The 12,306-nt window shown below is 41.3% G+C and overlaps 1 protein-coding gene across 15 annotated transcripts in view; it reads left to right on the forward strand.

Moving 5' to 3' along the window:
* The window catches only part of INPP4B (inositol polyphosphate-4-phosphatase type II B), a 267,679-nt gene that overhangs the window by 200,572 nt on the left and 54,801 nt on the right, over positions 1–12,306 (forward strand). For all 15 annotated transcript variants that reach the window (XR_015947735.1, XM_088660294.1, XM_088660300.1 and 12 more), the window contains 2 exons: positions 4,344–4,521; positions 6,320–6,532. Coding sequence is in view for 14 of the 15 variants with exons in the window: in XM_088660294.1 (XP_088516420.1) it covers positions 4,344–4,521; positions 6,320–6,532 (391 nt within the window). In the remaining variant the exon portion in view is untranslated. The remainder of the gene's footprint in view (positions 1–4,343; positions 4,522–6,319; positions 6,533–12,306) is intronic.

The raw sequence follows: 12,306 nt of genomic DNA on the forward strand, positions 1-12,306 counted from the left end.
CTGCTTTAGGGGGTGTTTTTCATCGTGTGGAACGGATTAATCCTCTTTCCATTATTTTCAATGGGAAAGTTTGCTTCGGTTTATGAACACTTCGGTTTATGAACAGACTTCCGGAACCAATTGTGTTCATAAACCGAGGTACCACTGTAGATGATTCCTTCCTTTATAACCGTTTTGAGCAGGGAGTTTGAAAACACTGTTAGCAATAATGGAAAACATTAGCAGAGAAGCTGAAAATTAATTCATAACCCCTAAACCACCTCTCTACATTAATGTCAGGAGCACTATATTTTCATCTGTCTGTGACAAATGCAACCATTTAGGCCATGGTCATTTAGGACTTTCATCTGTATTCTCCTCTTTACATGTCAAGGAGGTGACTAAATTCTGTCCTTTCTTTTAAACATCTACAAGGTTACTCCCCCCCCCCCGGCATAAGCTGTTAAAATTGATGTCCATATTCTAGTCATCTCCTTCCTTGATGACTGCAGCCTGTTCATGGTTGACCTTCTCTTGCTGCTGATCTCTCCCCACCACCTGCTCTTTCAGAATACCTCTGTGAAATCTTTGGTTATTTTAGGTTATTATGATCATGTCGCTCAACACAAAGTCCTGTCGTACTTTGCATTGGTTTCAAAAGGATAGTTCTTTCAAAGCTCTCCACTTCCTCATGCCCAGTTGTTGGCTCAGTTGTATGTTGCTGTGAAAGCCACTAATAAAACTTCCTCACACTGCAGATGCTCAGTACAGTTTTTAATAGTGCTCTCTTATGTATCAGCTTCAAATGGCTAGAATGGTTGTGAACTTCCCAAGGGACTGAGGTAGCTGCTTAGATCCCACCCTGCTGTTAGTGGGCTTAATCTGCCACCAGCTGGCTTGCTTCTCATTGTGTCTCTTCCCCCACCCCACCCCAACATCATAACTTCCTAGCAACCTAAATATTTGCATTCCGCTTCCCAGTTTGGCCATACGCCAGCTGAGAAATCCCTTGGGATTTTTCTTGTTAGAACCCTGACTGACACATACAGGAGTAGAAGGTCCAATTCTTTGCAACCCGGGAGTTTGCTGAGCTGTCCATCATCACTTTACTGCTTTGCCAGCCTTATCCTGATGACTGCTAAACCATGCTCCTGATTGTCAGTCACAGTGTGGCCCCCTTTGCAATGCTGCACACAGTTTGTTGGGGGAAGGTGTCAAGGAGAGGGTTAATGCATAATACAGCATGTGAGGTATATTCTAGAAGGGATGATCTTTTCTATGCATAGCTTATTTCCTGAATTGCGTCGCACCAAAAATTATTGTGAAACACTTTACCCCAATTCCAGATGGTAACAATTTGAAATCATTTGCAAGAATTACTCACATAACAGCAGGAATGGAATTATAGTATGTTATCATTAAACACCAGGCGTTTAACTTCCTTCGGTTCTTAATATATTTAGGGAAAAAATTTAGGGGAAGGTTACTCAGTAACACTATAACACTTATTCAGATTCTGTTACAAGTTATGCAGCTCTGTGCTTTGACATTGTCTCTATCTAAGGGTGATAACAGAAATGACTTTTACAATGATTTCACAAGTCCTACATCAGTGTGTGTGTGTGTGTGTGTGTGTGTGTGAGAGAGAGAGAGAGAGAGAGAGAGAGAGAGAGAGAGAGAGAGAGAGAGAGAAAGTGTGGTGCAGAGAGAATATACAGAGGTGTTTTTTTCTGTTAAAAAATCACCACAGTGACCACATTCACATGTGACGCTAAGCCAAAACAAAGCTTAGGGCAAATGTACTGACTCCCAGGGAAAGATCACAGCTGCTTTGCTCTTTCTCAGTCCTTTTACTTCAGCATGGCATGGTAGCTAAGGTAAGGTTTGGCTTAGCATTTTGCCTGAACCTAGAATCATGGTTTAATGTCTCCTCCTTAAACACAATCCAAAGCTAAGGTTTGGTCTTGGTTACAGTTGATGGTTCGTCTGGAGGAAGCTGAACCAAGAGCCCTGGTTTAGATAATGTGCTAAGCTAAGCTAAACCTTGGCTTCACTGCTGCCCCACAGTAAGTTAAAATGACTGGGGAGGAGCAAAGCATCAGGTGTGAGCTCCTCTCCAGAAGCCAGCAAATTTGCATGGTTTTGGTAAAACCCTAGTTTGGCATATGGTAACAAATTAACATGGCTGGTCTCTCTAAAAGTCTTTGTTAATATTCTGAAGACCTTATCTGATTGCCTGCTGTGTCACTCTGTAGGCTGTAGGACTCCAAAACATGTGCCATCAAACCAATGCAAGAAATTGTGCTGGGGTGTGTCAGGGTGTACTCGCTCTGCCATGGTAGCTTGGAAAATATGAATTCTTAACTAAGATATTCTAGAAGCAACAACTTTTCATCAAAGTTAGACAACATTTTGTACTTGGATATGCAGTGCAGTAGTGATTAGCAATAGTTACAACTAGGGTTGTGAATGGGGGTGTTAACATCTGAGATGCCCAGGAAATTCCACTGCACACATAATTGAGGGTTACTACCTGATACAATAGCACACATAAAGGTAAAGGTAAAGGACGCCTGGCAGTTAAGTCCAGTCACAAACAAATTTGCAAGGACCAGCACTTCTGGTAATCACTGGTGGCAATCTTATTAATGTATGGCATAAGCAATTATAGTGCCACAGATTTACCCATCTGGAAACATCTATGTGATTAATGAAGAAAAATTGCTACCAGTCCTTTCCTGTTAATATTATTGCCAGGTTCAGATTTAGGGGCAAGTGACTCAAGTGACTTCCTGGAGTGCCAGACTTAGGGTCCCTGAGTGGTGAACACAGTTTTTCAAAGCTCAGGGTCATGGAAGTATATTTTAATAAACAATGGCTAATAAGAAACGGACATAATTTGCTGTTTTATTGTTTAAAAATGTCATTGGCCAGAGATAATCCTGAAGATCACAAGGCAAGTTTACATCTCCTTAAACCGGTTGTTATTTTAAGTGCAAAATTAAAATTTGAAACTGGGCTTTTTGTGGCTTGTAGTTCAGTACAAACCTCTTGCTTCTCACTTTTCAACATACCATATAATACCCTGCTTCTTCCCATATCTCTTCCTTGTTTTCCCATAAACATGACATTCCAGGGCTGTGCCATTTAGCAAATGTTGGGCAGTGCAAAACTATTTTGTTCTGAATAACTTGGTGCACGAAGTGACCAATGAAAGCATTTCTCCTTTAATCAAGATGTTTGGGACTCAGTGTGTACTTACTGGGTTGTATGCAGAGATGCTCTTCTGCAAGAGGAAGCTCTTTTCCCAGCATAGCACAATATCATTACTTGAGAAAAAAGAACCTAAACCCCACAGTATGCATCTCCTAAAACAAGCCACTTGCACAGTGCCTCAAGATGTGTGCTTGAGCTTTGCATCTTCTATTAGCTCTGTTTGCAGAACAGCAGCACTTCTGGATCAATCCTATTACTTCTCCCCAGCAGACTGAGACAGAGTTAGGGGTGGCTCTTGTGTAAGAGACTTGGTAAGGTATTTGCCTGAATTTTAGCCGTGTGATCTTCCTGATTAGTCATGTCGTCTTTTTGATTGCTCTTAGTCTCTTTCCAGTAGCATGCCTTAGCATCTCCTAGCAAAAATAAGCCTACATTCCGAAATTCCCCACATCTACCACCACCACCTCCTGCTGCTGCTTCCCCTGTACTGAATTTTAGTTCATAGCCTCCTCAAGGCAGAGACCTGTCTTTTTATTGCTACTGTGCAACAATGATAGCAAAAATAACAACATTTCATAGACCCAACAGTGGTGAGGATAAAATCATACTGTGGCTGATTAATAATAATTAACTTTAGGATACTTATAAAAAATATTTTTAAAAATGTAATTGCACAGATGGGGGGAAGGTAGTGAGTTTTTTTTTTTACTTAGGCTCATTATGGATTGTCAAGTGTGCCACTGGAGATTATATAAGCTTTTATTTTCTTTAGAATTGTAGGAATGGGAACATGTCTGCTTTCTTTCCTTTTTTTATGGTACAGCAGTTCATTCAAAGAGCTTCAGGGAATAATTAGTTTCAGCAGCAGTGCCTGAAGCGTTCATCAAAGAAAAGGTTACCATCTCTTACTATGCCAGCAAGGTCTGTTTCCTAGCCTTTAGCCAGTTGGATTTCCAAATAGTGCCCATAAAGGTGTTGTAGTCAACTTTAGAGCACCTTTCCTTAATAATTGTAGAATTCTGAGAGTCTTCACATACTGATGATGAGTATCTACTTGGCCTTTAAAAGTTAAAAAGGAAAAAAAAGGTTTTGACTTTCAGGTGTGTGTTGTTTTTTTTAAAAAATAGTATCTTTATTTCCTTCTGCAGTACTGGGTACCAATGTATTTACTATTCACCTGAAAACACAGCCAAGGCAAAAGAAGTTCTTAGTAGCATCAATCATCTGCAGCCTCTCATATCAAGCCATGCAGACCTGCTGCTTAATTCTGCAAGGCAGCATTTGCCAGACAGCTTGAAGAATTCCTTAAAGATGATTTCAGAAACGGTAAGATTCAAAAATGGTCCCTGCAGTGACAACTAGACAGAACTCACCAAATTTGTAGCTACTATCTCTATCTGCATAAGCTGACTTCCCTGAGATGAGGAAATCTTAGGTTATTTTGGTGGTTATAAGCTTCAGGCTACTGCCATAGGAAAATCATGTTCTTTTTGGTTTTTACTCCATTCTGAATTGTTGTTGTTTTAAAAAATGTGATTTTTATACACAGGGAATAAAAGTAGGTATCATTGTTTGAACTAGGAAGGTCTGTCTAAATTTTGTTTATTCATTTCTTTTGTTGAAATGGATATCCTACTCTTCATCATAAAATGTTTGTAGAAAACTCCACAAAAGTAAATTTTTCCTATTCTTATCTATTTTACACCAGCCGTGCACAACCTTTGGCCCTTCGCCTAATTTCATGTAGGTGGCAAGGAGAGGAGTAAGGAGTGGGGGAGAGAGAGAGCGAGAAAGAAAGAAAGAAAGAAAGAAAGAAAGAAAGAAAGAAAGAAAGAAAGAAAGAAAGAAAGAGGTGAAGTGAGACAGAACAGGGTAGGTGGGACTACGCCATGTAGCCCATCTATCTTTTTACATGTTCTCTGTGAAATCTGCAGCTAACAAAAACTATTACATTATAAAACTCCTCTTCCTGGGTTGGAGAGTCTCTGTTCACAACTTGCAAGGATTCATGGTTTTCAAAGTACATCCCAAATCTATTTTGTTTTTAACCAATATAGATAACTTATTCACAGGTTTTTCCTGCTATAGCAATGAAAAATGGCACTTGCTATCACTCAGATTTACCCTGTTTTTGGCCTATATTTTAGGGGGAGGAATGCAGAGATATTTGGTGTACTCTTTTACTTTGGTGCCTATAATGGAATTCATTGGGGTTTTTTAAAAATAATAATGTGATGTTCTTCTAAATTGAGATTTGTGTCACATTTGTACTGTAATAATTGAATCAGATGTCTCTAGTACACACTATGGATATGTCTACAAGGAGAAGGATGAGTGCTAGCAGTTGATTGAATTGATACAAGAAAAATACATGAGACTTAATAGGAAGGAAGGAAGGAAGGAAGGAAGGAAGGAAGGAAGGAAGGAAGGAAGGAAGGAAGGAAGGTGTCCTGGTTAAATGGTTTTTGTGTGTAATTCTGCTGAGATGAATGTGAAATTTAGAGAGTTGTTCGGAATAGGCACCTTTTAATTGAACAAAGGCTTGCCTAGGGGCGAAACATTACATTATTCATTTGATAATTATGTGATCACTTGAACTGTAAACTTGCCATCATCAGTCAACATGGACCATTGCCTGTTATCATGCTTTGAAATTAGCTAATAATGGAATCACAGCAGGCAACAAGATTGTCACAAGTTGTCTATTGGCTCTCCTGTGCTGGTTGTTGCTTAACCAGGTGTTGCCTAAATTTTTGAATTCTGGGTCCCATCTGCTGCTGCAGTTACTAGGCCTTATACATACAAAGATACACACACACACACACACACACACACACCAACTTCTCAGGACCATGTGTCCCCTTGCAAATTGGGATGCTATTTTCTGCAGCTCCCTTAGGGGCATTACAAATGTTGAGAGAATTTGTGTCTCTTAAGTTGCCACAAAACTTCATTGTTTTCAAAAACTTCGCATACCCTTGCACTAACAGAAGTTGATAAACATAGATAACAAAATACATTTCCTCACCTAGTCTTTGGTGCCATTGTGGCAACTATAGGCTATGCTGTAGATTAGATGTACGTTGCCTGCTTATTACTGACTGCACACTCATTTTAATTCTAGACAGAGTTATTTGTACATGCATTTAAGGACCAGCTGATCAGAAGTGCCCTTTTAGCTCTATACACAGCCCGCCCAGGTTGTGTCCTAAAAAAACCAACTGTGCCAAGGAACAATGCTGAAGAGAGTGGGGACCAGTCGAATCAGGAGCATCCATCCCAAATCAAGAGACAAGATTCTATACCTCACCATTCAGAATATGACGAGGAAGAGTGGGTAAGTAGCCTCAAAGTTATGTTCTTGAATGAGTCCATTCAATTACAAATTGTCAGTAATGGGTACCATTGCATGCACTTTGGGCTTTATTATTATTACTATTAATAATAATAATAATAATAATAATAATAATAATAATAATAATTCAACAGGAGCATTCATCTTAGTCAGCTGCAGGAACTGCAGCAGATTCCTGTGACACCTTAAGCACACTTTGTTACATGTAAGAAGCGACTTCATGAATGTGGCAAAGTATGGCACAATAAGGCAAGCAACAAAGGGAGTGACACAGAGGCCGCAGCCAGTATCGCTGCCTCAGAATATTCAAAGGATTAAAATCTGGCAACCACATACCCAAATTTCACTGAAGAATCACTGTCATTGCAAGGAACAAAGTGTAGGAGCCAAAGTGTTGATTTACTGGATGCGTGGAAGGAAGCAGTTCTTGGGATGCATCAGTGACCTGAACAAACTCCCATTTTTAGTTTACAAAAACTTACATGACTTGTTACCTGGAGGCAATTTGTTTGTTCATCAAAAGCAATCAGGGATGTGGCTATTTAAAGTCTGGCTTAGCTTCTCTCTCCTCCTGTACCTTACAAGGGAAAAGGTAAACTGGGTCACCGCTTGTAATTTGTTGAGTCAGAGGGGGAGAAGTAGGGCCTGTCAGTTATTAAGAACATAATAACTGCCTCCCCAGATCAGACCGAAGATCCCATCTGTGCCAGCAGTTTCCCACCTACAGTGGCCATATAGGAGTCCATTGATATCCCATAAGCTATATCAATAAGCTATATAGATATATATAACTTTTTGAAGGCATAATCATGTATTCCAACTGAAAATTGCAAAATGCAATTGGCCATGGTATTCCTAGGCAGCACCAAAGCAATGCTAACTCTGTGAAGAAAATATTCCACCTGATGGTTACAGATCGTCTCTGAATAGTTGTTCCCATTTTCTCTCACCAGCTGTTTCTATCATTCCAAAGCCTCCCTTCAGGGAGGATAAAAAGTCACTCCATACATAATGCAAGAATTGGGTGGGCAGAGTTCCATTTGGAAGCCACTGTTGTATATTTCTAGCTAGTTAGCATGCCTGGTTAGAAAGTACTTTATGAACAGCAGTGAACAAATATGAAAACACAACAGAGTTATAAGTCCTGGCTTTACTTACCCAAATTTTTGAAAAGAGAAATTTCGGGAGGCATGTAAAAGAAGATAATACAGTTGATTTGCCAAAACAGATCTACTAGGAACCTGTGTGGTGTAGTGGTTAACGTGTTGAATGAAGACCTGGGAGACCAATGTTCAAACGCCTACTTGAGCCATGAAGCTGGGTAAACTTGGGCCAATCACAGTCTCTCAACCTAACCTACCTCACAGGATGTGAGGATAAAATGGAGGAGGAGGATATTCAACACCTTGAGCTCCTTGGAGAAAAGGTGGGGATATAAATGTTACAACAACAACAACAACAACTGAAGAAACAATAACTATGTAATCATTGCCCTATACACACACAAGTATCATGAAGCCCGTTAAATTAACGGGTGCTAGAACATATGTGGACTACTTCGGGTCCTCCCTGCTGTGCTAGATTTCCACTAGCAGGGAGTTCTTAACATAAGGGAGAACGAAAGTGGCCCAACCCATGTCTTTTAGAAACCGGAGAGCGCCAAGAACATAACTTGCAGCCGTCATTTCGAGATTGAGAAGGGACGCTGGGAGAAAAGGGCTGTAAAGCAGGTCCGGCTCCGTATAGCGAAGAGCGGAAGACGCGGGGTGGGGGGAGAGGAGGAGAAGTGAGACCGTATTCGCCGCCCACCGCCCTGCACCTAATGGTACCGCCCTCATCTTCCTCCCTCCCGGCGTTTGCTCGGCAGGCTGCCTGAGCCCGGCTCGTCCAATAGGGCGGATAAAGGGAGGACGGCGTTCCCAGCATGCAGCGTGCACTAGAGCCCGGCTGGTGGCTAAGATGGCGACTCCCATGCACCGCCTTATCACTCGGAGACAGGCGTAAGTGTCACTCAACCTCCTCTTCCCCCCTCAGAGGTACGGAAAAGCGTCCCCCACTCGAGACCTGAGCCGGGTGGTGATGAGAGAGGGGAGCGCGTGCACGCGTGAGTGAGCGAGGGCGAGTGCTGGCGAGCGCTCTGCGTTCCAAGTCCCAACGGTTGTCCGTGGGGCACATGCGCAGTAGCACAATCCCACGAACACAGGGACTGGACCAGGGGTCAGCAAACTTTTTCAGCAGGGGGCCAGTCTACTGTCCCTCAGCCCTTGTGGAGGGCCGGACTATATTTTGAAAAAAATATATGAATGAATTCCTATGCCCCACAAATAACCCAGAGATGCATTTTAAATAAAAGGACACATTCTACTTGCGACGAACCCAGGACTTGCCACCAATTAATATGCAACAATCCCGGCGTTGTCACTAATCTTGAGATGATCCCACCTAATATGTGCGGATCCCACCAATGCGATGTGCCTCCCTTTCTATACCACTAGCAGAGTGTTGAAGGAAACTGGTTATTTCACAAACCACCCACCTATCCTTCTTGCGCCCAAATAAACTGCCTGTTTAGGTTTGGGGTCTGCTAGTAATTGAAGTGCAGTTCCAGTTCTCCCAATAACGTGGCTCTGTATCCCTTTTAACTCGCACTGATCAGCTTGACACTTATGTAACTCATTCAGCTTGACCCTCAGGTAACTCAGTTAGACCCCCCTGCTTTTGGCAATTGGTGGTATTGCAAAAGTAACTGCTTTCGGGCCATGTTTTTGGACTATGTTGGGAAGGATTTAAATACAGATAGTCATCAAAATTTGGTACTGGGTTGGCGTCATTCCTTTTAGCCAATAAGACCAGTGCCAATCCGCCTACTAACATCCAAAAATGTATAGAATTGCCATTGCCCTATTTGGATGAGGGTGCTAAAAATAAGGGAGTCTTTTAGATTTGGAGATTACGATCAAAGAATCCTCAAGCTTCCCCTTCTGCGTAGAGCAAACGTAGGGATCCTGTTGGTACAATGTCTATTCTAAGTCAAAGTCTTAGTCCTAAGCACACGTCCTGGTGCTCACAGACCAAAGGTGAATCCAAGGAACAAACCCCCCAGCAATCACAGTCTGTGGTCAGCAAAAACAGCAAACAGTCCTCACCAGCGCAGTGTCAATGGCTCATCCACCCACAGATTCAGCCAGATGTGTACTGGTGCGCTGGTGCAGAGGCCATCAAAGGGGTATGCCCAAGGACGCACCTGGGGAGAAAAAGAAACAAAACACAGCAGAGAGACTGCACATGATGATGTAATGCATGTCCCCCAACAATCACCACCCCACTGTTGACCCACAGGAGAAAATTGGAAGCACATTTCAGCCACACTTTAGGAGACATAAACATCCAGGTTCAGTTGCAGCACAGAAGCATGAAGGGTTATGGGTGAGAAATATAAAAAATAGTACAGAGGGAAGAAAGGACTACCTTGCCTTAGCAAGTGAGGATAGTTTTGAGCAGCAAGAATATTTGCCAGAGTTTAGCCCCGCTTCAATTCAGATTTTAAATGTTTGCTCGCCCTCCTCCTCCGAAGATGTTTTACTTTTCTTTGGGGAAGAAAAATGTGCCTTTTGGACATGTCTTACAGTGATTCTATTTTAAGCTTTATATACATGCACATGTACTATAATGGTTGAAAGGGAAAATAAGATTCTGCCCCCACTTGTGAACCAGAAGGCAGAGGGAGGGGAAGATAAAGCTAATAGTTGCTATTCTGAACCTCAATGACTTGCATAAAATGTGACAGTGAAGTTTGGCCCATGTCCCAGCATATCTCAGTAGCTATCAGTGTAAACTGGGAATACTTCCAGTGAAGTTAATTGCCTAACATAAATGAAAATGTGGGAAGAACCAGTCCTCCTAATACTAGACTTACCAAAAGGCTTCAGCTGCCATTGTATAAGTTCCTGTGGCTTTGGGTAAAATCCAAATTGGCCTGAATTGGGCCAATTTCAGCCTCTGATTCAGATTCAGAAACTGTTTCTCTTTAATGATATTGTTGTATGGTTATGTGTTTGCGTTTTCTTGTCTACATTACCTTTCTCTCTCTTTCCCATTTTTATCTTTCCCCCTTTGTGTCAAAACTGAATTGTAAACAAACATTTGCGCTGAGTTGAAACACTGAATACCATGCTGCAATATCTGGAGACAGCGGGGTGGGCTGGATTGTGGAAGGATGAGGAAAGGGAAGGAGGGGGTACTTAGTCACAAACAGCTACCGTACTCTAACAATAATATAAATAGGCACCATGGGAGGGTGATCATTACCAGGATCTCATCAGGCAGGGAGGGGGAGGGGTTAACCCTTTTGTCCACTGCTGTGGCCTTCACAAAAATAGCTCCTTTGAAACTGCTACTTGCATGGGGAGGAAAGTCATAGTTTCTTCAGGGCTGCAGCGGGGGAGGAAAGGGTTACTCTGCTTGATGGGGACAGGTATCAAGCCCATTGCCTTGTGGTTTCTATGTACATTTCACACACACACACACACACACACACACACACACACACACACACACTGCAAATAAACCCTTAATGGCATGTCTAGTTTGGCCCTTAGTTAATAAACATGCCAGTTATTTACTACTGTATTTCACTATTGTAGATTGCTGTCTTATGCACACTAAGCTGTGAGCAAAATCTCATTGAACAGTGTTTCTTGCTAATGAGTAAACATATGGAAGATTGTACTGTTAGAAGCATTTTTGTCATGGGGGGGCGTATTATTATTATTTGCAAAAGTTGGAAGGTTGCATACTTATTTCAGTACAATACAGCTCAAAGTCTTTAAACTCCATGTTGTTATGCTCGAAATGAAATAGAAATTTAGCATTGATTTTTTACCAAAGGCTTATTTTAGTTGTCTTTCAGAAATAAAAAGATCAAATAAGGGCAAATCAACTCTGGGATCGAGACAAACTCATGAGTTTAATTTTACCACTGTGATAACTCCCACAGGGGTGAAGTTTTAGTTCAGATAAACATGTGTGCACTTACAGAACAAGGACATGAATAACTTATTGCTAAGCAGGGTGTGTGTTTTTAAAAAAACAGGAATGAGTCAGGTTTGATTTCAGGGTTTGTCAGAGATGGGGGAAAATAGGTTCGGGTATATAGATTTTTAAACCAGAGAGGGAGATAGGTTTTCTGAGTAAACACCCAAGGGAAATAAATTATTTCCTATGAAATAAAAACATTTAAGCTAAAATCACATTCCTTCATAATTCCTCTCTTGAGTCCACAGGTGATTAGATCATTTGTTCATTCTATAATCCATTAGTGAGGTAGTTCTTTAGAAATAATCTGGTAAGTAGGGGATTTGTCAGTGATTAAAAGCAGTACCCAGAAATCTAAAAAGTAAACACAAACCAGAGTTATTTATAAAGGACTGGTGTTTGAGGGGGGGGGAAACCCTACAAACCTTTTATATAAAGATGCAGGTGCAAAGTGATTGGTTATGGCAGATAGGGCATATACATGTCAATATTTGCTGGCACAATATTGCACTTTTTAAAAATGTGCTCATGCTGCAGACTGAGCTTGTATAAGCTTTTGAATTCTTCTACAACATTATCATCATGTTACAATGTTCTCCTACTTGGAATTCTATCCTGCACTTTCACATATCTCTTTAGAAATATTCCACTTTTACCTGTTTTTAAATTATTGTTATACTGTTCCTTTTATTTCATGGGTGGATAGCAATAGCTGCTGACCA

Source organism: Zootoca vivipara, chromosome Z1, assembly GCF_965207765.1.
Source record: "Zootoca vivipara chromosome Z1, rZooViv2.hap1.1, whole genome shotgun sequence".
NCBI classification, from domain to species: Eukaryota; Metazoa; Chordata; class Lepidosauria; order Squamata; family Lacertidae; genus Zootoca; species Zootoca vivipara.